This window comes from Saccopteryx bilineata, chromosome 1, assembly GCF_036850765.1.
Source record: "Saccopteryx bilineata isolate mSacBil1 chromosome 1, mSacBil1_pri_phased_curated, whole genome shotgun sequence".
Classification (NCBI taxonomy): Eukaryota; Metazoa; Chordata; class Mammalia; order Chiroptera; family Emballonuridae; genus Saccopteryx; species Saccopteryx bilineata.
Window position 1 is genome coordinate 396414534 of NC_089490.1, and position 26912 is coordinate 396441445.

General features: G+C 41.8%; 2 protein-coding genes across 2 annotated transcripts in view; both read left to right on the forward strand.

Annotated features, from left to right (window-relative positions):
• The window catches only part of LOC136320896 (secretoglobin family 1D member 2-like), a 181066-nt gene that overhangs the window by 54939 nt on the left and 99215 nt on the right, over positions 1-26912 (forward strand). The window lies entirely within an intron of this gene.
• Positions 10927-12674, forward strand: LOC136320892 (mammaglobin-A-like). The gene is made up of 3 exons (XM_066254036.1): positions 10927-11017; positions 11376-11563; positions 12520-12674. The coding sequence occupies exons 1-3, from the start codon at positions 10963-10965 to the stop codon at positions 12556-12558; spliced, it is 282 nt and encodes a 93-aa protein (XP_066110133.1). The 5' UTR covers positions 10927-10962; the 3' UTR covers positions 12559-12674.

Genomic DNA, 26912 nt, shown 5'->3' on the forward strand with positions numbered 1-26912 from the left:
ATGCTTATGGTTTCACGGCCGACATTTAAGTCTTTTATCCATTTTCAGTTTATTTTTGTGAGTGGTGTAAGCTGGTGATCTAGTTTCATTTTTTTGCAGGTAGCTGTCCAATTTTCTCAACACCATTTGTTAAAGAGGCTGTCTTTACTACATTGTATTTCCTAGCCTCCTTTGTCAAATATCAGTTGTCCATAGAACTGTGGGTTTATTTCTGGGTTCTCTGATCTGTTCCATTGATCTATATGCCTGTTCTTATGCCAGTACCAGGCTGTTTTGAGTACAATGGCCTTGTAGTATAACTTGATATCAGGAAGTGTGATACCTCCCACTTTATTCTTCTTTTTTAAGATTGCTGAGGCTATTTGTGTTCTCTTTTGGTTCCATATAAATTTTTGGAATATGTGGTCTATATCTTTGAAGTATGTCATTGGTATTTTAATTGGTATTGCATTGAATTTCTAGATTGCTTTGGGTAATATAGACATTTTAATGATGTTTATTCTTCCTAACCATGAGCACGGTATATGCTTCCACTTGTTTGTATCTTCCTTGATTTCTTTTATCAATGCTTTGTAATTTTTCGAGTACAAGTCTTTAGTCTCCTTGGTTAAGTTTATTCCTAGGTACTTTATTTTTTTGATTGTAATTGTGAAGGGGATTGTTTCCTTAATTTCTCTTTCTGACTGTTCATTGTTGATGTATAAAAATGCCTCTGATTCCTGAGTATTGATTTTATATCCTGCCACTTTGCTGAATTCATTTATCAGGTCCAGTAGCTCTTTGACTGAGACTTTAGGGTTTTGTATATACAATATCATATCATCTGCAAATAATGATAGTTTTACTTCTTCTTTTCCCACTTGAATTCCTTTTATTCCTTCTTCTTGTCTGATAGCTGTGGCTAGAACTTCCAGGACCATGTTAAATAAGAGTGGTGAAAGGGGGCACCCCTGCCTTGTTCCTGATCTTAAGGGTATTGCTTTTAATTTTAGCCCATTCAGTATGATGTTGGCTGTGGGTTTCTCATAGATGGTTTTTATCATGTTGAGGTATGTTCCCTGTATTCCCACTTTGCTGAGAGTTTTGATCATGAATGGGTGCTGGATTTTATCAAATGCTTTTTCTGCATCTATTGAAATTATCATATGGTTTTTCTCCTTTTTCTTTATGTGATGAATCACATTGATTGATTTACGAATATTGTACCATCCTTGCCTCCCCAGAATAAATCCCACTGGATCATGGTGTATGATTTTTCCATATATTGTTGAATCCGGTTTGCTAATATTTTGTTGAAGATTTTAGCATCTATATTCATTAGAGATATTGGCCTATAATTTTCTTTCTTTGTGTTGTCTTTGCCTTGTTTTGGAATCAGAATTATGCTCACCTCATAAAAGGAGCTTGGAAGACTTCCTTCCTCTTGAATTTTTTGAAATAGTTTGAGAAGGATAGGAGTTAGTTCTTCTTTGAATATTTGGTAGAATTCTGTTGTGAAGCCATCGGGCCCTGGACTATTCTTTGTTGGGAGTTTTTTGATAACTGTTTCGATCTCCTTTGTTGCAATCGGTGTGTTTAGGTTTTCTGATTCTTCCAGATTAATTTTTGGAAGATTGTATGTTTCAAGGAATTTGTCCACTTCATCTAGGTTGTCTAGTTTTTTGGCATACAGTTCTTCATAGTATTTTCTAATAATATTTTGTATTTCTGTTATGTCAGTTGTTATTTCTCCTCTCTCATTTCTAATTTTATTTATTTGAGTCCTCTCTCTCTTTTTCTTGGTGAGTCTAGTTAAAGGTTCATCAATCTTGTTTACCTTTTCAAAGAACCAGCTCCTAGTTTCATTGATCTTCTGTATTGTTTCTTTATCCTCTATGTCATTTATTTCTGCTCTGATCTTTATTATTTCCTTCCTTCTACTACATTTGGGCTTTACTTACTGTTACTTTTTTCTAATTGTTTTAGATGCAGGGTTAAGTTGTTTATTTGAGCTTTTTCTAGCTTCTTAAAGTGTTCTTGTAGTGCTATGAACTTCCCTCTCAGCACTGCTTTCGCTGTGTCCCATAAATTTTGAGTTGTTGCATGCTCATTTTCATTTGTTTCTAGGATTTTTTTAAATTCTTTTTTGATCTCATTCTTAATCCATTCATTATTTAACAACCTGCTACTTAGTTTCCATGTGTTTGAGAATTTTTTAGCTTTTCTGTTGTGATTCATTTCTAGTTTCATGCCATTGTGATTGGAGAAAGTGCTTGATACGATTTTAGTCTTCTAAAATTTGTTGAGAGCACTTTTGTGCCCTAACATGTGGTCTATCCTAGAGAATGTACCATGAGCACTTGAAAAGAATGTATATTCTGCTGCTTTAGGGTGAAAGGTTCTGAAGATATCTATTAAATCGAGTTGATCTAGTGTTTCCAATAAGTCTGCTGTTTCTTTGTTAATTTTCTTTCTTGAGGATCTATCTAATGATGTTAGTGAGGTATTGAAATCCCCTACTATTATAATATTGCTGTTGATCTCACCCTTTAAATCCATCAAAGTCTGCTTTATATATTTGGGTGCTCCTATATTAGGTGCATAGATATTTATAATAGTTATATCTTCCTGTTGGATTACTCCCTTTATCATTATGTAGTGGCCTTCTTTATCTCTTATTATATCCTTTGTTTTAAAGTCCAATTTGTCTGATATAAGTATTGCTACCCCAGCTTTTTTTTCATTTTTGTTTGCATGAAACACTTTTTTCCATCCTTTTACCTTCAATCTATGTGTGTCTTTTGTTCTAAGGTGTATCTCTTGTAGACAACATATGTATGGGTCCTGTTTTCTTATCCATTCAGCTACCCTATGTCTTTTGATTGGATCATTTAATCCATTTACATTTATGGTTATTATTGATATGTAGTTGTCTATTGCCATTTTCTTCTTTAAAGGTGTATTCCTTTTTTTTTTTTTTTTGCTGTATTCTTTTCCCACTTTGATCTGTTTACACCAGGCCCCTTAATATTTCCTGCCGCATTGGTTTGGTTGTAATGAATTCCTTGAGTTGTTTTTTGTCTGGGAAGCTTTTTATTTCTCCTTTGATATTAAACGATAGCTTTGCTGGATAAAGTAGTCTTGGTTGTAGGTTCTTGTTCTGCATTACTTTGAATATTTCTTGCCATTCCCTTCTGGCCTCAAGTGTTTCTGTTGAGAAGTCAGATGTCATCCTTATGGGGGCTCCTTTTTAGGTGATAACTTTTTCTCTTTCAGCTTTTAATATTTTCTCTTTATCACTTAGCTTTTGTATTTTAATTATGATGTGTCTTGGTGTAGGTTTCTTTGGGTTTCTCTTTAATGGAGTCCTCTGTGCTTCTTGGATTTGTGAGAGTTTCTCTCGCATTAATTTAGGGAAGTTTTCAGCTATGATATGATTGAACAAAGTCTCTATCCCTTGTCCTTTTTCTTCTTCTTCAGGAACCCCTATGATGAGGATGCTATTTTTCTTCATGTTGTCACAGAGCTCTCTAAGGGTTTTCTCTGATTTTTGAGTCTTTTTTCTCTTTTCTTCTCTGCTTTCATGCCTTCATTCCAGTTGTCCTCTAACTCGCTGATTCGATCCTCTGCTCTATCTATCCTGTTTTTAATTCCTTCCATTGTGGTCTTTATTTCTGATATTGTATTTGTCGTCTCCAACTGATTCTTTTTTATACTTGCTATTTCTTTATTTAGGTTATCAAACTGCCTCTCCATTGTTGTTCTAAGATCCCTAAACATCCTTACAATCATTATTTTGAACTCTGCATCTGAAAGTTTGATTATTTCCATATCACTCAGTTCATCTCTCGAAGGTGTCTCTTGTGGTTTCATTTGGATTGCACTCCTTTGTCTTCTCATCCTCTTTTTTTTGTTTTGTTTTATTTGTAGAGTTGGTTGAGTCTAGTCTTGGTGTTGTCTGCCTCCAGTTTTCAGTTGTGTTATATCTAGGTCTTCTTGGGTTGGTATCAGCTGTTATCTGTAATCCACTTTCAGTTTTGGTCAGCTTTGAAGTCTTGATTTGTTTGTTTTCTTAACAGGTGATAGTCTTGTTTACTGATCTCAGCAGGGGGCTTCCTTGAAACTGTATCCAGGAATGCGGTGGGTGTAACCTGAGACTCTGAAGGCCTCTTTATCCAGCGAGACTCACTGGGGGCAGGGTGTTTTCTCAGTTTCAGTAGGCGGAGGTCTATCTCAGATCTCCATGGAGACCTGAGTTACTGCCCCTCCTCCCCACTTCTTGTTTTCAGCTGTGTCTTATTGCACTGATTGGAGCTGGAGAGATGTCCGGAGGTCTCTGATCCAGAAGCACTTCAGCTCTGTTTTGTGAAAGGTTCAGTCCCTTCCCCGGCTATGGCCGCCTCCAGCATGATGAGTCAGCCCTTTTAGCTCCTCTCCTGCATTACTTATCCCCTCACAGTCTGTCTTTCTCCCTGTTCTTTCCACCTGGGAGATAAGCTGGTCCTTTCAACGCGCCTCTCTCCCTGGTTGCCAGGCAAGTGTTCATAGTATTTTCTTACAATATTTTGTATTTCTGTTGTGTCAGTTGTTACTTCTCCACTCTCGTTTCTAATTTTATTTATTTGAGTCCTCTCTCTTTGTTTCTTGGTGAGTCCAGTTAAAGGTTCATCAACTTGTTTACCTTTTCAAAGAACCAGCTCCTAGTTTCATTGATCCTCTGTATTGTTTCTTTATCCTCTATGTCATTTATTTCTGCTCTGATCTTTATCATTTCGTTCCTTCTACTGGCTCTGGGCTTTACTTGCTGTTCTTTTTCTTGTTCTTTTAGATGTAGAGTCAAGTTGTTTATTTGAGCTTTTTCTAGTTTCTTGAGGTATGTCTGCAATGCTATGAACTTCCCTCTCAGGACTGCTTTTGCTGTGTCCCATAAATTTTGAGTTGTTATATGCTCATTATCTTTTGTTTCTAAGAATTTTTAAATTTCTTCTTTGATCTCATTGTTTACCCATTTGTTATTTAATAACATGCTATTTAGTTTCCAAGTGTTTGAGTATTTTTCAGTTTTTCTGTTATGTTTAATTTCTTGTTTCATGCCATTGTGATCAGAGAAAGTGCTCGATATGATTTCAATCTTCTTAAATTTGTTAAGGCCACTTTTGTGCCCTAACATGTGGTCTATTCTAGAGAATGTACCATGGGTGCTTGAAAAGAATGTATATTCTGCTGTTTTAGGATGAAAGGTTCTGAAGATATCTATTAAATCGAGTTGATCTAATATGTCCTTTAAGTCTGCTGTTTCTTTGTTAATTTTCTTTCTTGGGGATCTATCTAATGATGTTAATGGGGTATTGAAATCCCCAACTATTATAGTATTGCTGTTTATCTTGCCCTTTAAATCCATCAAAGTCTTCTTTATATATTTAGGTGCTCCTATATTAGTTGTGTAGGTATTTATAACGGTTATATCTTCCTTGTTGGATTCTCCTTTTATCATTATGTAGTGACCTTTTTTATCTCTTACTATAGCCTTTGTTTTAAAGTCCATTTTGTTTGATATACGTATTGCTACCCCAGCTTATTTTTCATTTCCATTTCTGTGAAATATTTCTTTTCATCCTTTTATATTTAGTCTATATGCATCTTTTGTTTTAAAATATGTCTCTTTTAGACAGCATATGTATGGTTCCTGTTTTCTTATCCACGCAGCTACCCTGTGTCTTTTGATCAGATCATTTAATCCATTTACATTTAAGGTTATTATTGATATGTAATTGTTTATTGCCATTTTTTTAAAAAAACTGTATTCCTGTTTTGCTAAATTTTTTTCTTTTTTGATCTGTTTACAACAGGTCCCTTAGTATTTCTTTCAGCCTTGGTATTATATTTTGGTTGTAGTGAATTTCTCGAGTTTATTTTTGTGTAGAAAGCTTTTTATTTCTCCTTCAATTTTAAATGATAGCCTTGCTGGATGAAGTAGTCTTGGTTTTAGGCTCTTGTTTTGCATTACTTTGAATATTTCTTGCCATTCCTTTCTGGTCTCAAGTGTTTTTGTTGAGAAATCAGAAGTCATCCTAATGAGGGCTCCTTCGTAAGTGATAGTTTTTTTTTCTTTAGCAGCTTTTAATATTTTCTCTTTATCACTTAGCTTTTGTATTTTAATTATGATGTGTGTTCGTGTTAATTTCTTTGGATTTCTCCTTAATGGAGTTCTCTGTGCTTCCTGAACATGTGAGATGTTTTCCTGCCTTAATTTTCAGCTATGATATGCTTGAACAAAGTTTCTATCCCTTGTTCTTTCTGTTCTTTCTCAGGAACCCTATAATGTGGTGTTATTTCTGTTCATGTTGTCACAGAGTTCTCTTAGAATTTCAGCAGACTTTTTGAGTTTCTTTTCTTTTTTCTGCTCTGCTTCCATGCCTTTATTTATCATGTCCAGTAACTCGCTGATTTGATTCTCAGCTTCATCCATGCTGCTTTTAATTCCTTCCATTGTGTTCTTCGTTTCTGATACTGTATTTGTCATTTTTTACTGTTTCTTTTTTATTATTTCAATGTCCTTTTTTATATTTGCTATCTCTTTATTTAGGTTTTTGTAATGACCATCTATTGTTGTTCTAATATCTTTGAGCATCCTAACAATCATTATTTTAAACTCTGCATCTGGTAATTTGGTTATAACTGATTGATTTTGGTCTTTTTCTGGGGATTTCTCTTGGTTCATTTCTGTTGCATTTCTCTGCCTTCTCATTTTCTCTGTGTAAGGGAAGCTTTTGGACCCTGGATTCCACTGGGTATGGCCTCTGTTCCCTAGGTATGGTCTGTTTGCAGGCCCGCCATCCCCTCTTCTGGTGCTGCCCAGGGCTTTTGGGTTTGGGTGTTGCTGGTGACTTCCCACTGGGGCTGTTGCTGTGGTTTTCACCTCTCCTTCACGGGAGTGGCTGTGCTCACTTGCTCAGGTCCACAAGCCTTCGTGGCCTTGGCCTTTGCCCCGCCCTCGTGGGTGGCATTATGCTCGGTCCTGAGGGCACTGGCGAGCACCTTTGCTCAGCGGCGGGTCTCCGCCTGTTTCCCGGCTTTCGCCCCACCCTTTCAGGAGGAGTCCGCTCATGGAATGGCTCCTAGCATTGGCTCCACTGGCTGGGCAGAACTGCATGCCCATGCTTAGGTAAGTAGCAGAACTTCGCCTGTTCCAGGATTTGGTTCCACCCTCATGGGAGGAGCCGGCTCCCAAGTCAGGCCACAAGCCTCGGTTCCATGGGTGGGGCAAGGCTGTGCTCCTGTGCCCTTGCTCAAGGGCTGGACTCCACCTCTTCCGGGGTTCCCGCCCTTCTTCCGCAGGTTGGATTACAGGCTGCGGCAGCTGGGCTTGCTTTTGTGCACCTACTCCTCCCCAGCCTGGCAAGATTGAGCTCACACATGAGCCCAGTAGTGGCCAGCAGGCTTCCGCTCCTGCTGACAGAACCGTCCCCCTGTGTCCCACTGCCACCCGCCCTCCAGCGAGCCCTCAGCCGTGTGGGGTGCAGATGCTGCAGCTCAGACCCTAACACGCACTACTGTAGCCACAAAAGCTTCCTCCTTCTAAGCAACTCTGCTCTCAGTGCCATGGGAGAGCTTGTTTGGCTGCTCTCCTGCTTCCCTTTGCTGGTATTTCTGTTTCCGGGGGGGGGATATTCACTTCAGATTTGGAGAGTGACTCGACCCGGGGGTTAGGTTGGCTGTCTCCCAAAATGTTTCTCCCTGTGCCTCCTAGATTACACTCTCTTCCTGCTACTCTGGTATTCTTTTCTCTCCCCATTCTCTGGAGCCCCGAGTGAGTGGTTGTGAGAGAGTTGTTCTGCGCGGTCCCTTTAAGAAGAATCCTGGGTCTGAGAAATCAGACTCTTTCTCACAAACAGTATCCTGTCTTGTTTCCAGCTAAATACTGTCCTTATGTCTCTTCTGGGCTCTGGGGCTGCAGGCTGGGGTTTTGTTCCTGGGGCTCAGGACCCTCCCCTCTCTGCTAAACTCACTTCCCGCCACATGAGTCTCTCCTGGCTGCTGTTCACTTTGGGGAGCCCTCTTTACATTTCTGCCTTTCCTACCAGTCTTGGTGTTGCTTCTTCAACTGTTCCTTGGTTGAAGAGTCCTCTTAGTTTGGTCCAAAGTTGGATTTTCTAGATGATAGTTCTTAAATTGAGTTTGTAATCCACTTTGGTTCTGGGAGGTGGAAGTGGTTTGTCTGCCTACTTCATCGCCATCTTGTCCCTCCTTCAAGGACACTACTCTTCTATGGATTCTTGCTGTATTGGCCAATAGTCTGCTTAAAGGCTTTAATCACTGTAAAAAAATAGAAGACTGGATAAAGACCATGTGGCACATATACACTATGGTAAACTACTCAGTTATAAGAAATGATGACATCGGACCATATACAACAAAATGGTGGGATCTTCATAACATTATATGGAGTGAAATAAGTAAATCAGAAAAAACCAAGAACTGCATGATTTCATACATTGGTGGGATATAAAAATGAGACTAAGATACATGGACAAGAGTGTGGTGGTTACAAGAGGGATGGAAGGAGGGAGAGAGGGAGGGGCAGGGGGATGGGGAGGGGCACAAAGAAATCTATATAGAAGGTGATGGAGGACATTCTGATTTTGGGTGATGGGTATGCAACATAATTGAATGACAGGATAACCTGGACATGTTTTCTTTGAAAATATGTACCCTGATTTATTGATGTTACCCCATTAAAATTAATAAAAACTTATTTATAAAAAAATGAGATTCTAAATTAGAAAATAAAGGCCTATAGATATTCTACAGAGAACAAACCCCCTGTGAGATTGCATTCTTCTTGATGAAGACTGTGAGCAGGGGAGGAGTGAATAGATCCTGAAGGACAAAATCAACGAGGGTGATAGAGAGGAGAAGGTGGGGACCTGCAGGTGGGAGGACAAGCCTGGCAAAGTCATGACCTTGGAGATGAGCTCCATTCACTAGAGGTCACACGTGACTTCTCTACTGCCATCATTAGTCAGCGCGGCGGCTCCTCAGTGTCCTCTTGGTGTGAAAGGACAGGGCAGTCCTTATCTTTTGCTACAAGGACAAATGCAATCATGAATGCCTCTATGATTGGTTGTCTTGGCCGTGGCTTTATTGCCTTTGCAGTTTGAGGAGTCTTTTCTGAGTGGGTGCCCTGAGCAGCCAAGGTTGTTTAGCAGCAAACATGGTTTTATCCATTTGATGCCAATGGCCACCACCCACCCCAGGGACAGAAAAATATCCTGGGAATGGACAAATGCCCACAATGGTGGGTGCAAGGAGGGAGAAAATCAGCCATAGTAGAGAATTGTGTTTCTAGCACTGGAAATATGTATTAGATCTCCCTTATTCCCCTTGTAACACTCCTATGATCACAGATTCAAGCTCTGGAGTCCAATGGTTAATATGAAAACATGGGCATTAGCTGGAGGGAAATTAGTAACTAATAGAGAAGATTTGGTATATTTATCTAAAAAGCCATATGGACTGTCACATGTGTGTGCAGATTAAATACTTAACCACACATTTTGTAGAAATATCAAGCTGTGTAAGTTTTGGTGAATGAGCCAAAGAGAAATACTGGGAGGTGACAAGTGATATTGACTCAGCTTCCAAATCCGGCTCCCTGTCCCAAGTCATTAGATGGATCCGGGTGAGATTGAATTAGCTAATATTTATTTCCAGGGAACAGAGGGCTGAGGTGGCCCCATGCCTGGATGTCAAGGCTCCCACTTCTTGTTTTCCTACCCTGGCTCTACTGGTGGGTGATACCCCAGTTATCTCTAAGAAAACTATGTATATGATATTAGCACCATGATGTCAGCTTGATCTGGGTTTAGAGTTGGGGATGAGCCTTGCCTTTTAGAGTCCCTATTTTAAAATGATTTAACTCCTTTTAAATAAATTTACTAATAAAACATGCTATAGACTCAGAGAATTCTTAGTAGAATTGCAAACTGTCTCCAAAAACAGTAATAAAACACCTAATTAGACACCCACTGTATCACAATTCACACCCACTCTATCACAATTCTCACCCACAGTCCAGAAGAGTGCAGGTCATGCTCTCTAGAAGATGATCAGGGAGGAACGAGCCATGAGGTCAGGTCCTCGTCACCAGGACACAGGTGAACACTGGAGCCATTAGGTCCTGGGAAGGTGAACCCAAAGATTCAAGGCCATGATCTGACACCAGCAGTGGGTTCTCTCTTTGGTGTGTTATTGGGAGTAAATAGTTTCAACTAAAAGGTGCCCAGGCAGGGCAGTGGAGAAGACTTCACATGGAGCAAAGGCCTTGAGTAGAACACTGTGAGGCCTGCACAGAAATCTACCTGGAGGTCACATAGAGCTGCTGTGCAGATCAAGGTTACAGGAATCCACTTGACTCATAAACTGAAGGTCCATAAGTGTTAAACTAAGGAGATCAGTAGAGTTGAGAGCTCTCTGATCCCATAACACCTACCTCAACACCCATCTCTGCTACCCACTAGCTGTGTGGCTATGATCAAGTCACTTGAATTCTTCTGTCGCATTGCCTATAGCTGGACAGAGATGATATGTCTACCTCATGGGAGGGAGACCACACATCAGTTTGCTCAGAGGAATCAGTCTGTGCTGCTGCCTCTGCATTCTGTCCATTTAGTGACGGACCTTCTACATTAATTTCATCTAATGACATCTCCATTGCTACAGATAGAAAAAATTTGAGGGTTTCTACAGCTCTGACTCTTTGGTTTCTACACACAGAGCACAGACTAGCTGGGTTCTGGTGGATTTCCACGGTCCTTTCCTGGGCCAGTGCCAGGTGTGTCTGGTGACTTGTTCCTTCATCCATGGGAGGAGTCAAGGTGGCCTCCTGGAGAATAAAAGGAGGAGGTCTGGGCACTCAACTCCAAAGTGAGATCCTTCTTTCCTGCCACACCACAGTGACCAGCCAGAGCCGCTGCCGGGACCATGAAGCTGCTCCCAGTCCTCGTGCTCGCTGCCCTCCCCTTTTACTGCTACGCAGGTGAGTCCGCATGGGGCAGAGCTCTGGGATTTGTTGTCAGGGTCGCTGTGGGAGATCTCTGCTCCCCACACCCCAGGACAGGGCACTTCACTTCTCTAGTTTATAGTTGTGTGTGTGTGTGCCTGTGTGTGTGTGTGTTTGTGTGTGTGTGTGTGTGTGTATGTGAAACAAGGAAGCAGTGTGTGAGGGCTTAAAGAATACCCAGATCCTGAGTTACTGTCCGAGGACTCAGATCGTTCCCCGTCATCTTTCTGAATGGACGTGCAGCTGGGATGTGGGAGAAGGACAAGCATCACGGCTGCCCAACACGGAGTTCATGCCTCTGTGACTGAGTCGCTTTTGCACACTTTTATCCCAGGTTCTGGCTGCACACTTGTGAGCCAGGTGATCAATCAGGCAATTTCCCCTGATGTGAGCGAGGATCAATACGTAGAAAATTTCAAACAATTTATACCGGATGCAGAAGCAGAAGATGCCATAAGACAAGCGAAGCAGTGCTTTCTCCAGCAGAGTGAAGAAACTTTGACAAATGCCCAAGTGATGGTGGTAAGTTGTTTTCTTCTTAACTGCTTTTAACCACTAGTCAGAAATAGACAATGTCAAAGGTAGATACTAATTTCTTCAAAGCTACAGTTGTTCACAGTTTATATTATTTCAGTGAATATAATTGTTAGCGAGTTTTAGTACTTTGACACCCAGAAAGCCATCCAAGCTGGTGTTGCTGAGCCTGTGCACTTTGTGGAATCTCCAGTGAGTGAATACTGGATATGCGAGAGGGAAAAGGGTGTTTGGATAAAGGCTTCCCTTCCCCTCAGTACAGCGGTGTGCAGGGAGGGCGGTGAGGAAATGGGAGATATTAGGCCTGGAGAGTTGCACATTAGCTGATCACTGGTCTAGGAGATTGGTTGCTCTGCTGGTGAATATTCTTACCAATTAGTCTGTATATTTAGAGTGCAGAGATAGGTGTTACGTGTAGTTATCATGATTAAAACTTAAAAAAATATTAACAACCTCTCCAATCAAAGATGAGGGGAACTATTTAAAAAGAAAACACTAAATCATACAAATCTGTAAGAGTGAACATCTAGAAAGTTTAGTAGCCTAAAAAAGGATAGGGTGCAGGCATCTGTCCGTTTGCCCTAGTTCTTAACATGCAGGCCATGCAGGAACTCAAACTGCTGCCGCGTATTGGGGCTGAGGTACTGAAAACTGACAACACAGTGTATTTATTGGGTATATTCTTGAAGAAGAGGAAACATGCAGGGAAAATCAGCAAAGGGATCCCTGCTGGGGAAGTGCTGGGAGCACCGGCCCCTCTGGCATCAGCAGAGGTCTCCTGAGCGGGAAGACACAGCACAGAATTCTGATGTTACCTCCACCACCAGCTCTCTGCCGCTGGGTGTGGACCAATCTGGGGATAAGATAGAGGAAATGCTTGTTTCTCAGGATTGTCCTTTGTTAGAAGAACTGACATGTAAGCGATGACTGTTTTTGTTTTCCAGGATGCAATATACAATAGTGTTTGGTGTAAGGCATATTAACTTTGCCCCAGACCTTTGGCTCAGACTACAGGGAATGATCAGAAACCGACTGACGATGAGTAGAAACCACGACTTAGCACCCTCTTCTGTCTTTTGATCTACAGACTGCAAGACAATTGTTGAAACCTCACATACATTGTCCCTTCAATAAAGCATCTATAAATCTAACATTCTTCCTTGGTGATTGACTAACACGGGGGTTTTAGAGACACAATCACACACATGTTGCTCATGTGCGCACACGCCTGTACACAATCCTCATCACAGAACTCATGAATGGAGGGTTGAGAATCAGAAAGGCACTCTGCCCCTCAGCATCTCCTGCCTGTCATGGACCCAGTGCATTGAAAAGTGATGCTCTCTCCTCATCATCCCACCTTCCTGGGTCCATCTGAGCACTGTGGGCTCCAAGGTCTTGTTGCTGCATCTGCTCAGCTTCCTGTCCCGGATCCACTGCTGTCCCCGTGTTAACGCTGTGCCCTGCTGACCACTCAGACTCCTCTCTGGGTGCTCTCTGTCCCTGACCAGAGGTGCAGGGAGGGGACAGAGCTAGTGACAGAGGTGACTCAGGCAAAGCAGGGCTGAATCCTGTCTTGATCGGAAAATTAATGTGTGACCTCAATTTTGAATTTTAAAAATATTTCATTACAATTTATTTACCCTATTATGGATATCTTTGGTCCCTCCTTCAACTGTGTGACTGTCCCTGGTCATGGCCTGCAGGGGGCAGTGTGATCCACTCTTTCATCCCACAGTGACCAACCAGCAGTAAGATTGGAATTCCCTGGGAAAGAAGCAAAGTGAGTGATTTTTACTCGGACTCAGCTCTCCTCACTGTGGCCCGTCCTCACTATCCTGACACCAGGGGTGGGGGACGAGCGCCCTCTGCTCACACCAGCACGGGTCCCTCTCACCCAGCCTGAGCCCTGACCCCTTCTCAGGCTGACTTCCACCAGCCATAACCCAAACAGGGAACAAGGCAGACAATACCTTTTGGTCCCAAAAAAGTGTTACAATGTCTTTTAAAATGTTAACCAAAAGCAAATATAGTAATAATCAATATGCACTAATGAACCTCTGAGGGTATATGCATCATTATTTTAATGTCATTATAAGATATGTTATTTAATATGTTTTTACGAAGAAGTGGCCACAAGTACCAAAGACTCAATAAGTCATATGAGGAAATACCTCTCATTTCTTCAAAACACCTCCAGCCTGTGACACCATTAGGTCCTGGCTAAAGGACCCTTTACCTGGACATACCCTTTACATCTTATTTGTTATATACATATGTACATGTGCAAACACACATAAACACACTTATTAAGAATTTATGGGCCATGCTCAGTTCTGGTTCTCTGATGCATTTACAGAGGTTTGCATTTGCTCAGATGAGCCCTGGGCCACCTGGGAGGAGCCTGTCCTTTTCAGGCTGCAGTGGGCGTGTCCACAGAGAAGGAGAAGGTCCTGTTGGGGAGACCCAAGGGGAAATAGGGCTGTAGTTGCTGGATCCCCATTACCCAGTCAGATCGGCCAGGGGCTTGCAAGGGAGGAAAGGCCTAAAGATTCTGAGCAATGGCAGCTCTGAAGAGGGATGGGAGCAGGAGTCAGGGTCACAGGTGAAGAGTGAATGGGCAGCCGGGATGCCCTCGCCTCCTCTGACTTTGCACTTTGCCCACTTTGGCCTCATCCATCCTCAGCACATCCCTGAGCTGCCTCGGGGGAGGCAGGGCTCGTTTACATGCTCCTGTGTGTCCCAGGTGCACTTCTTATCTGATGACACAGTTAGAGGTGTCAGTCAGAGGACGTTAGTCTGTGTTCCTAATAAGAGTTGGTATGAACGATGTGGATTGTGCCAAGAACACCAGTGAGTGCCAGCAGTCCAGGCCCAGTAGAGTGCGGGCTGGGATGCTGGTGATGGAGGGTGGCAGTGCTGGGTCCAGAGAGCCAGTGCCAAGGGGTAGGGTGACATCCCCAGCTGCATGTGTGTGTGTGTGTGTGTGTGTGTGTGTGCGCGCGCGCGCGAGAACCACGCTTGTGTCGTTGTGTCTCTAAAACCCCTGTGTTAGTCAATCACCAAGGAAGAATGTTAGGATTACAGATGGTTTATTGAAGGAACTAAAATATTTTTTGTATCATGGTTGTTTTTATTTTGTTTTCCTCATTCTTAATTGAGAGGCTGTTAATTAAAAGAAAATTTAATCATAGTAAATGCACATAACATAAATGTTACACTTCTCTGCACTTTAAATGTACAGTTTCTTTGAGTTAGGAACATTCACTCTGCAGAGCAACCAATCTGGACCTTCTCGTCACCTAATGTGCAGGTCTGTACCCTTAGCATCTCCCATTTTCTCACCACTCACCACCACAAGCTACATTTCTACCTTCTGTTCTTAGAGATGTTTTACTCTACAAAATGCAACAATTGTCTTTTTTATGACTGGCTTATTTCTTTTATCATACTTCCTCAAGGTTTATCCATGTGGTCAGAAACCCCGGGTCTGAAGAATATAGTGATGGACACTTATCTTTGTGCTGTGGCAATATTGTCAAATCGTTAATCAGGGATGTTGTGAATGGAACATTAGGGTAGGGAATGACTGCTGGAAATAACTACACAGTCTCTGTTATAAACAGCAGGACTAGCTCATTGTTTAACTACTGATGTGGTTTTCATCAATGACATCACCCATGGTGGAGTCACAGCCATGGTTTCCACTTCCCACTCATGGACAGTAATAAATTAATGGTCAAGAAGTTCAGGAACTACAGGTTCTACACATATTAGGAACAACTTATGGTAATAAATTTGAAAATTTAAATGAAATGAGCACAAATTTCTTGGGAGATATAAAATATCTTAGATTTACTTAAGAAGAAGAAGAAAACCTGCAAGCTGTAGATATATAAAAATATGGATTTGTAATTTAAAACCTCACAAAGCATATTGTAGGCTACTTTAAACAATTTTGATAAGAAGTAAATATTGAATACAAAAAACTTTTAGGATATTCAAAAGTTTGATGGCTTGCTCTAATACCTGCTATAAAATGTGTTCTATAATTATTTGGGCCTCTTCGTTCATATTTTTCAAGTTTAGACAGATGTCCCAAAATCCTGGAATCATTTTTCAATAATAAAATATCTGAGATATTAATGTATTTTGTACATAATCAAGCATTTGTTTTTCACAAAATGATTCAAAAGATTGAAGATGAACACATTTCATCTATGGAAATTAGTCTTATTGTGAATGACTCTATCCTCCAATATAAATTTTGTTTATCAAAGAAGTACAGAATTTTTACCAGACATGTTTTCAATATATTGAAGAATGGTCTGAAACAAACATCACAGGAAATAACAGTTTTCAAATGGTGTTTTTTTACTTCATCGCAAGTATATTGGACAGATATTGAATCTTGTCTTGAGTTTTTATCTAAAGAAATGCAAACATCAAAATAGATGACAGTTGTATCTTTGAAGAAATTAGGAGACTGAATGTATATTTAAATTCTGAAAAATTAATACAATGGGAAAATGAACACATCAAAATTGATAAAAGATGGGTGGAAATATCCAGCAATTTCAAAAATGAACATATTTCATGTGTGAATTTACTTATTCTTGTTCAATTTACATTGTGCTGCCCTGGAACTAATGCAGTAATTGAAAGAGTGTTTTCAATTGCTAATGATTTTTGGACAAGTGAGAAATCAAGATTGAATATTGATACTCTAGCTGCAGCACTTGCTGTAAAATTCAGTATGAAGGATATTTCTTGTTCAGATATTTCCAATATATTGTTACAGGATGATACATTGACAAAATATATTCATTCAGTGGAAAAGTACTCATGTAGATAATATTATTTTTTCTTACAATTATTATTAAAACTCAATAGCATAATGACATATAAAATATTATATGTAAGCAATATATTGAAAGCATAATTACAACATAAAGTATTACAAATGTTTTTTATCAATATTATGCATTTTCATATAATAGTGTATTATCATTGCAATTAATAAAATGTTTCCTTTATTTACCATATTGTTTTCTTCAATTTATGTTTGTCCTCCCTTTTATTGTAAAAAGGTTGGTCACCTTACCGAAGGGTAAGGTGGCTCCCAGCCCTGCACTCACTTCTCTGTAGCCGCCCTTCTCCTAGAACTCCGCCCACTCACATCCACCCTGCTTTGGTTGCTCAGCAACACTGGCAGACACCTGGTTTTCATACTTCAGCTTAGATTTTCCACCTGCTCTTGGAGGCAGTGTCGGTCTCATACAAGCTGTGCCGTCATCAGCCATAGGGGACGTTTGCACGGCTTCTTTATCTGGCACTTGATGTTTTTCATAACTTTGGAATTTTCTCATGAATTATTTCTTCAAATATTTATTATCCGCTAAGTTATTTCCTTTAGGCTTTCTAATTATTCATAGGACCTTTGAAACTGATCATGGGGAAGGTGTGGCACAATCAGGTCCACCGTGGGACTGCACACAGGAAGAAACATCCAGGGAGATTTTCTCAGACTGAACACTCTGTAATGTCTGCACCCCCAGGTGGCACCATTTCAGGTAGAATCTGGGGTCGCCCTGAATGAGTGCAATCTACCCTTTGTCGCTAGGGGGCACCTGAAGCTGTGTTTTGCAACAGGTTCACTGGCATTGGTCCTAGTTCAGAAGAACTGACCAGCTCTGCTTTTCTTGACAAAAGAGGGCTCTTCCCAGTCACTCCGGGTGTGTTTAATGGCTGTCTCTTCCGAATTTACTCCCACGGAGCAGCAGAAGAGATTTAGAGCAACATAGGCAGATGAAGCGAAACAGAAACGACTTCGAGCCCACGGAGGGCACAGGTAACAGAGTGGCGGATAGAGGGAGCATTGGTGCTGGGGAAGGACGAGGGAGGAAAATGTGGAGCACGGAGCTGGGAGGAGTGAGGATGACCCCAAAGTGCCTTCTTTGCAGAGGAATGCCGTCCCTGGATTTAGCGTTCCTGTTCCGGAGAGAATCTGATAGGACACCTTGTTCAGTGTCTCAAAGACATGCGAACAGTTAATTCCTGTTATTCTCTTGTAAATAAAGAAGAGTTTCCATTTACTGACACTTAGAAAAACTCAATGACTCTCTTAAGTGGACCTAGTTTATAAACACCCCCCCCCCAGTTGGAAAATTGGACCCACATTCCCAATCCAGATGTTCCTGAACAGTCTGCCTGCCTCTTCCCTGTCTGTCTTGGGAAGGCGTCAGGAAACCAGTCGTGGTGTGCTATCCACAGACCGAGTCCAACCTGGTTTTCTCCCTTAAATGGTATTGAAACCATTTCCCTGCTACAGAGATCTTTATCTCTGTCATTATATCCAATATAGGAAATTCAGGTTTCTCAGTAAAGAAACAAATTTCAAAAGGAGATGTATTAGCTTAAAAAGTAACTCATAAGAATCTTCCATTTGCCACCACAAGGTCATGACCAGCCAAAGCCCCTGACTGCAGTGACAATCAGCACACTGCCGAAGACGGAATTGGCAGAACAGACTGACCATGAGTGTAGTCTCTGCCCATCCTCCTTTGAAGTCCCCACTGCCACAAAAAAAACTCCACAGAACGATGTTCATACAACAAAAGAAAAAAGCTCTAAACTCAGCAGTGTGGGGTGGGGGGAAATAAAGTGATGAGAAGTGTTTTCCCACAGAGAGCGGGCTGATGGGATAAAACCTACTGAGAACTGAATCCAGAGGAAGTGAGGTACAAGTGCGGGCTGGAACAAAGCCCTTCAGAGAGGGCAGATTTCTGGGCAAAGGGGGAATGAAGGTTAGGGGAGGACTTGAATAATTGTTGGAGAAGCGAGTGGCATGGGCTGTGAGTAGAAGTACTCCAGGAGCACCAGGCAGCTACGTCACCCCGATTCTCTCTGTTCCCTTAACAGGGGTCGGCAAACTCACTAGTGAACAGAGCCAAATATCAACAGTACAATGACTGAAACTTCTTTTGAGAGCCAAATTTTTTAAACTTAAACTATTTAGATAGGTATATTCCTTATCGAGGTAGCACCAGCACGTGGTATTTTGTGGAAGAGCCACACTCAAGGGGCCAAAGAGACCTATGTGGCTCCCGAGCTGCGGTTTGCCGACCAGAGCTTTAAGACATGGTGTTTCACCACAGAAGACAGAAGTAAAACGTTGTACAACCTACTTCTTTTAGGTAAAATAAGTTACAGGTCAGCTGGTGACAGCAAAATTATACCACATCTAAAAACATTATTTAATGCCAATTATCAAATGAGCTGCTCTTTGGAAATGTTTCTGAAGTTTGGGTCATAGTGTCGATCACGTGCATTTGAAGATGCCAGTGTATTTGTTCAGAGAATGTAAAACATTGGACCGTGTGTTGATATTAAATTTTTCTCTAACTGACCTTCAGTGTGTCCCATAGTCCTGACCATGATGGGGCCTCTCTATTCCCTTTGTGATTCTGCAGGTTATGCGTTTTCATGCATGCAATCGAGTTAGCTGTACATAGTGTTTTCTAGTGTTTATCAGTTTGTGTCCAGTAAGGAAAGAGAAAACTGCCTAGGTCTGTTGAGCAGGTAGAATTTCATCCAGAAATTGGTGATAAAGGTGTTTGCAGGGCTGGAGAAGCAAGAAAGAGAATCCAAAGGCTGTCCATTGATTGCAGAGGCCGGCAGACTGTTCCTAGAAGTGGAAGAGAAAAACGGCGGCTGGAGTTGCTGAGTGCGCACAACTGCAGGTGAAGCTTAGGCTGCGCTGTTGGGAATGAACTGGTTGAGCAAGAACCAGGAGCCCATACATGGCAGCCACCCCTGTGGACACAGCCTTCCTGGGCTGTGGTGAGTGTCATACACACTGCTCCTGCAACCACTGCAAGAGGTGAGGACAAGGCTGAGAATCATCGCAGCTGTCTCTTCCCACCTTTTATTTCCATCAGGGCCTTCCACTAGAGAAGCTAACACAGAGCAGCTGAAAGGGAGTCTGAATGTGTAACTTGCAGGCCTTCAGCTGTAATGACAGAGAGATGAGTATGACAAACAGCTCTGAGACTCAGACAGTAAAGTCCCAGCCTGGCCCTGTCATTGTGATTCTTTTTTTTTTTTGTACTTTTCTGATGTGAGAAGCAGTAAGGCAGAAAGACAGACTCCCACATGTTCCCGACTGGGATCCACCCAGCATGCCCACTGGGGTGTGATGCTTTGCCCATCTGGGGTGTTGTGCTACAACTGGAGCCATTCTAGTGCCTGAGGCGGAGGCCATGGAGGCATCCTCAGTGCCCGGGCCAAGTTTGCTTCAATGGAGCCTTGGCTGTTGGAAGGGAATAGAGAGATAGAAAGAAAAGAGTGGCGGAAGGGGTGGAGAAGCAGAAGGGTGCTTCTACTGTGTGCTCTGACCGGGAATTGAACCCAGGACTTCCACATGCCGGGCCAATGCTCTACTGCTGAGTCAGCTGGCCAGGGCTTTTTTTTTTTTTTAATTAAATGAGAAGCTGGGAGGCTGAGACAGACTCCCACATGTGCCCTGACTGGGACCCACCTGGCAAGCCTACTAGGGGGCAATGCTCTGTCTACCTGCGCTGCTCCTTCATTGCTAGGCAACCAAACTAGTTCAGTGCCTAAAACAAAGCCATGGAGCCATCCTCAGCACCTGGAGCTAACATTGCTCGAACCACTCAAGCCATGGATGCACGAAGGGATGAGAGAGAGAGATGGAGGGAGAGCAGTGGAAAAGCAGATGGTTGCTTCTCCTGTGTGCCCCGACTGAGAATCAAACGCGGGACTTCCACATGACAGGCTGATGCTGTACCACTGAGCCAACTGGCCAGGACAGGTCATTGTATTTTAGTCTTCTTACTCTCTCTCTTTCTTCCTCTTCTGTCTCCTTTTTCTTTTTCTTCTTAACTTTTATGAGGTTGAGTCAAAATAACAACATATGCCTACAAGCAGGATCTTAAATGCTTCCTATAAAGACTATTCTTGTTCGTGGCCACTTGGAGGCCATTTATCAGATCCTTACAAGAGTTATAGCAGGTAGTTTGTGGCCCACAACCTGATAAACAAGTTACATTAACTTGAAAATAAATATTTTTATTTATTAGCTCACCCCTATCCCTGTCAATCTCAGAAATCCTGAGGTTATTTGACATCTTTTGCCAGGGAGTTCTTCCAAAATTTATAAAACAACTCTCTTCAACCCGGTGTGGATGCCACAGGGCGACTGCCTCCAACCCCAGGCTAACAACCAGAACAATCCTCTTGTTTCTATTTGTCATCAGTGGCACATAAATGCCACTTACCTAGATGTTTGCAGTGGACTCAACTCCCTTGCCTGGGAGGTTCCTTATATGGGTTGTGAGTTGTTGGCCTCAGGTTTCTTGTTCACTTGCCCGGCTGACTTACAATGAGGACCACGTACCTCAAGGATAAACCAGCGCAGCTACTGACTGTGGGGAGGATCAGGAAGGGTTGTTAGTGCCTGGCCGTCACAGCTGTGAGGCAGTTCTCTCTGGGGATTTATGTAATGACAGTTCCTCAGTAAAAACAGATGTGTTGAAAAAGGCCTCACCTTGATCTGGTGCTTGACTCCTGCTGAACAGGAACTTAGGATGCAGAGAATCACTGACCCTCAAGTGTCTTCTTCCTGTGGATGACAATCCCTGGGGTACCACCTGGAAATCTCATGGGCTCATGACACTGTCATCCGTGCTGAGACCCCACAGTTATGCGAATGCAGCCGGCATGTTCACTGGGACAGTGAGAAGGCTTCCGTGAACACTAATTCTGCTCATTGTAGTTTTCTTAGTTTTGTTTTTGTGCTGCATTTATTCATGACTATGCCAGAGCTCTGGACTTGGGAACGGATATAAAGTTGTAATTTGATGACTAAGGCTTGGCATACTAATTGGAAATTTTGTCCCATGGTTGAAAATATTGTCCAGTTATTCTTGAGCAGAATTCCGCAGAAGAGACTGCATAACAAAGTAAATGGAGATTCTGGAAAAGGTTTACAGGTGTTCTTCTAGTGTATACATTATTGCAACATTTCTATAAGTTTGAAGTTTTTCTATGCACAAAGTTAAAAACTGTTCTCAATGCCAAATGTATGGTGATGAACACAGCTCCTGTCTTCCTGGGAGAAGAAGGCTTGTGGACTTCCAGAGGTCATGAGCGTATTCATGGGAGGTGGAATATAAAGTCCATATACAGGTGGACGAAGGGTCATGAAACTCCAGGTTGCATCCCGAATGGCCCCTAGACTGGGTCCCCAGCATTATGAAGGCACCACACATGAGGAGAAATGTTATGGGATATTCAGGAGCAAAGGAAGCATCTCTGACATTATCCTGCCTTCTCCCTCCCAGGCTGTGTCACAGAAAGGAGAAGTAGCCACCACAGTGCCATCGCTTCATGACAAGAGCTGGTGAAGGAGAGGAAGCAGACACTTTGCTGCCTCATGGCCTGTCCCCACCGCAGTCTTCCCTTTGCAGCTCACACCCCGCAGGAGGAGGTCAGAGCCCCGTCAGGGCTGGGGTGGGGCACTGTGGGCAGGTGTCTGGGGGAGCAGGAAAGTGTGGTACAGCCTCTCACACATTTCCTTCATCAGCCTCAGGGCACAAATCATGCAGGCTGAACCATTCACCAGGCAAGGGAAGTAGTAAGAAAACGATGTTGAGAAGTTCATTACAGAGTGCATTACTGTCATGGTACCGGTAGGGATGCTTAGGGATTTGGATAAAGACCTGACACTTATATTTTTGATACATCTTAAATACATGATGTAAAGTGTTATTGATAAAGCATCTCTTAATGAGCAGAAGGAGGCTCTGCTTTAGTTATATATCTGTGCATCATATCATTTTTGGACAGAATGTGGTAACTTTATGTTTTTTATACTTATAGGTATAATTCTGAAAAGATTTGTCACATGAATATGCAGATGCAAAAAAATGAGTTTGTGGTAGGGATGTCACCTTAATCTTTGAATTGTTTGGGCTTTTGACTAAATACTGTGTCACTGTAATGTCTCACTCAAAACTTTTCAATTATTTATCAGCCATGGCTAAAGGAGTGTCTCCTTTGATTTATAAAAGCAAGGGATTAGAAGGACTTCCTATAAAAAACATTTTAGTAACTCACAACGTTTCAATACCTTTTTTTTGAAACCTGGTGTTTCACATGTGAGAGTCAGTGCTGAGTACGTAGTTCGGATGGGGGATGGTCAGTGTGTGTCCTGGGAATGTTGGAGCTAAAGTGATTGGGAAAATGGAGGCAGAGATGGCCGTGGGCATGGCCACACGGGTGTAAATGGTAAAGTAGAGTGGATACTACAATCTAGAAATGATCCCTTAAAAGTTTCCATCCCTCTGGTGTGTTTACCAGTCTGATACCAAAGCCCCAGGGATTCCTGGGATTTCGCTTTGAACCACGAGGGATGCTGCGTGCCCAGCGCTTCTCCCTGCAGAAAAAGTCCAGAGACCCCGTGTGTCTGCGGTGAGTAATACCTATTTCCACCTGCCACTCACCTCTACCCTTAACTTCCATATCTGAAACCCAGGATTTTAAAATCACAATAACAGTGATTCAGATGTGATCATAAAACAGTAAATTGTGTGATTGGGAAGCAATGATCTTATTTTACCTAAGAAGCCCCGATGGAACCAGAGCCAATTCCGAAGCATGCAGTGTTAGCTCCCAGGATAGCAAACATTCCTTGTTGGCAGAGTCTGTCTCTTTAATGTGATGTTTGACTTTGCGAATCAGGTGATTTATTCTTTTTGTCTTAGTATTTATATTTGTCTTTTTAAAAATGACATTTATCACCAGACACTGCGTTGAGCATAATCCATTCTCCTCACACAAACCCTCGAGGATGGCACTATGATATCACCCTTGTTGTACAGATGAGGAAACACAGAATGAGAGGTCAGCACTGTGCTGAAGACCCCATAGGTAGAAAGCTTTAAAGCCGACCTGGGACCCATTTTCTGGGCTCCAAATCAGGCTCTTCTTCAGAAGAACTTGCACAACCAAACTGAATAGAGTAACCCCTTGTTCCTGTGTCTCAGCAGCGTGTTTCCAAAACTATGCAGAGCAACAGCTGAATAGCATATTTTAAGTAGTTATTTTGGAGGGGGGTGGGAAGGAAGGTTTCAGGGGATAAATGGTGATTAATGAAGACTTGACTTGGGGTGGTAAATGAAACAATATGGTGTACTGGATGATATGTTGTAGAATTGTGTCCCTGAAACCTGTATAATTTTGTTAATCAGTGTCAGCCCAATAGATTCAATAAAAAAGTATCATTTTTAATTACATTTTTAAAACACGTAGGAATATGCAGTTGCAATAATTCCTCAATAATGTTTTACTCTTTCTTCCATTTCTCTTACTTCTTTGGTCTTGACTTGAATGTCTGTTCTTAATGGGTAAAATATCAGTGTTTAGATTTTCCCAAGTCTCTTAATGTCTGGCTCAGTAGAACTCGCATAGAACACATATTTGCTTTCATCTTAACTTTTTTCCAACATCACATGTCATGTAATCTTCAGAAAATTTCACTGCACACTTGTGAGAGCATGAGAGTGACCTGGGAAAATAAACCTTCACGTTATTATTAATGTAGTTTTGTCCTAGACTCCCTGAGTCATAGCGTCCATCACCAGTGCCTGGAATAGCTGTAGCAGGTCCATTGTTTGTGTGTGTACTGAAATCTCTCCTCTGTGTACCTATTAGATGAAGGCCAGAGAGGAGACTTGCCTTAAAAACTTAAACAGAAGTAGTGGATTCCAGAAGCAAATTTCCACCTCAAATACAAGACACTATAATCAACATTATTACTTTAACAAATGTATGTAGTACAATCTGATGAACTTTCTTAGTAAAAATTATAAGTAAAGTAAGGATAGAAGAAAACTAATCATAACCAATAAAATCAAATTTTAGAGTCAACAGCTTATATTACTCTCAAACAATGAGTGCTGAAGGGTTTCTATTAAAACAGGTGGAGAGTCCTGATATATCCATTAGTCAGTATGGATCTGTGAGTTCTGTCACACTAAAATAAGAAAATGAAAAAATTGTAATTATTTCCAAAGATGAGATGAAGAATCTTCCATTTGCAGACAGTATGATTCTTTCACCAGGAGACATGAGACATGTCCACATAGCAGCACTAAGAGTATTAAAATAATAAGATGTGGTTCTGATAGGTGGCTCAGCACATAGAGCATCCGCCTGGCTTGTGGACATTCCCAAATTGATTCCATGTCAGAGCACAAAGTGGAAGCAGTCATCTGCCTCTCTCTCCCTCCTTCTCCCCCTTCTCTACCTCTTCCCCTCCGGCAGCCAGTGGCTGCATTGGCTCCTGCATGGCCCTGGGCACTGAAGATAGCTCTGTCAGACTACAGTAGCCTCAGGTGCTAAAGGTTGCTCAGTACTAGCATCAACCCAAGATACGGTTGCTGGGTAGATCCTGTTTGGGGTGCATTCAGGAGTCTGTCTCACTATCTCCTCTCCTCTCAGCTATAAAAGAAAATAAAATAAGATAAAATAAACTAAACTAAAATAAAAAAACATTGTAAGTGACTGGATACATACTAAATATATAAAACAGAACAGCGTGATTATGCGGCAAATTAAAAATGGAAAAAAGATATCTTATTTGCAAATGTGACAAATTATAAAACTCTTGAGAACAAATCTAATGAGTAAAATAGTATACACAATGTCATTGATAGACTAATAAAAAATGTCAATATTTCCAAAATTTATATACTAATTCAGTGTACTTTCAGTTTCAATCCCAGTGGAGTTTTAATAGGAACTAGATTAAAATTATTTCAAATTCATATGGAACAATAATCTATGTCTGAAAATGGCCAAGAACAGTAGGAAGAACACTGAGTGGTTACTGGCCATATCAGATATTGTATCTTACTAACTATATAATTCTCCTTGATCCAGTTTAGAGTTGAATTAAAAGTAGACAACTTTACTAAAGATCAAAAAAGGGAGTTCCAAAATGGATCCATATATAAATATTGGCGATCTAATCTATAGCCTCATTGATGTTACAACTCAGTAGTTAAAGGAATATTTATCATTTGATCAGACATCGCCAATAACAAACAAGAAGGAAAAGAAACAAGACTTTATCTCTTATAATATACAAACTTAAAGTGTCTTCAAGATTCATATGTAAGAAGTCAGGACTTTCAGTATAATAGTTGGGGTGGAAGCCAGATTGCATGGGGACGAGAGGTGAAAGGAAGGGGACTCGTGGGACCAGTGACTGGGATGCTGTGAAGTAAACACTCCAGGGGCTTGGGAAGCGGCCTGGCTGAGACCCTGCGGAACCATGTGGCACACCCTGGTTTCATCCACAGAGGCCTGGATTTCTTTCTCAGCCTTATGGAGGCCATTTTACTCACCTATAGAAAAGTTAATAGCAGGTAAAAGATAATAGCCTACCAAATGACAAAGATGACATAGTTAACATAATAAACACGTCGGCTAATGAACACTTTACCTCCCTTGGTCAATACCTGTGTACTAGGCAGTGCTGGGTAAGAATATTCCTGTAAGATCTTATGTCTTACACCCAAAGAGTAGCAGGACCACAGTGAGAGAGAGCTGGAGAAGATGCCAAAGCTACGTGTATATACACCTTACATGGTTAGCGATTAGTAGAGGCCCATGTCTGCACAGAACAGAAGACTGGAATTGTCCCTTCAATACAATGGTTTGTTCAAGAAGCAAGTTCTTTCCGGTGAGCAAGAAATTAAGTTAAGAACAGTAAATAATCTTGAGGATCCTGAAGTGAGAATTAGCTGGTCAGTTTCCTGGGCCATCTCACAAGCCCTGAGGCCTTTTGGCCTCTGTTTCGAGGGTCTTCCTCCAGAATACACAGGCTTCCTTCAGCCTGTCCTAGGAGCCACAGTGTGATGCCTTTGTGCCCTAGGGTCAAAGCGTAGAAAATCTGCTTATTTTCATCATTGTAAATGCCAGCTCTGTGTGCATAAGACTCAGACTTCCCTGTTGGGGAGGTCTTTAGTGGCATTGTGACGTGCTGTCCTCACTTTCTTGCTCACAGGACAAGCTAACCTACAAGGAGGAACATGTGCTTTAAACAGGGACCAGCACACCTACCAACTGTGGGCGGGTCAGGAGGAGCTGTGAGGACAGGGCCTCACTGTTAGAGGCAGTTCTTCCTCGGGATTCTTCATGGAACTTCCTCCCCGTAGAACACGTGCACTGTAACAGAGCCTCCCTGGGCCTGCTGACCTTGATCCCGCTGCAAAGGGGCTTAGGCTGGAAGGAGAGTCCCTGAGCTCAG

Excerpts from the sequence above, each read along its gene's own strand:
- LOC136320892 (XM_066254036.1), top strand. The coding sequence starts at position 10,963 with ATGAAGCTGCTCCCAGTCCTCGTGCTCGCTGCCCTCCCCTTTTACTGC. Across the intron at positions 11,018-11,375 it reads CCCCTTTTACTGCTACGCAG|GTTCTGGCTGCACACTTGTG; the intron begins GTGAGTCCGCAT and ends CTTTTATCCCAG. Across the intron at positions 11,564-12,519 it reads CAAATGCCCAAGTGATGGTG|GATGCAATATACAATAGTGT; the intron begins GTAAGTTGTTTT and ends TTTGTTTTCCAG.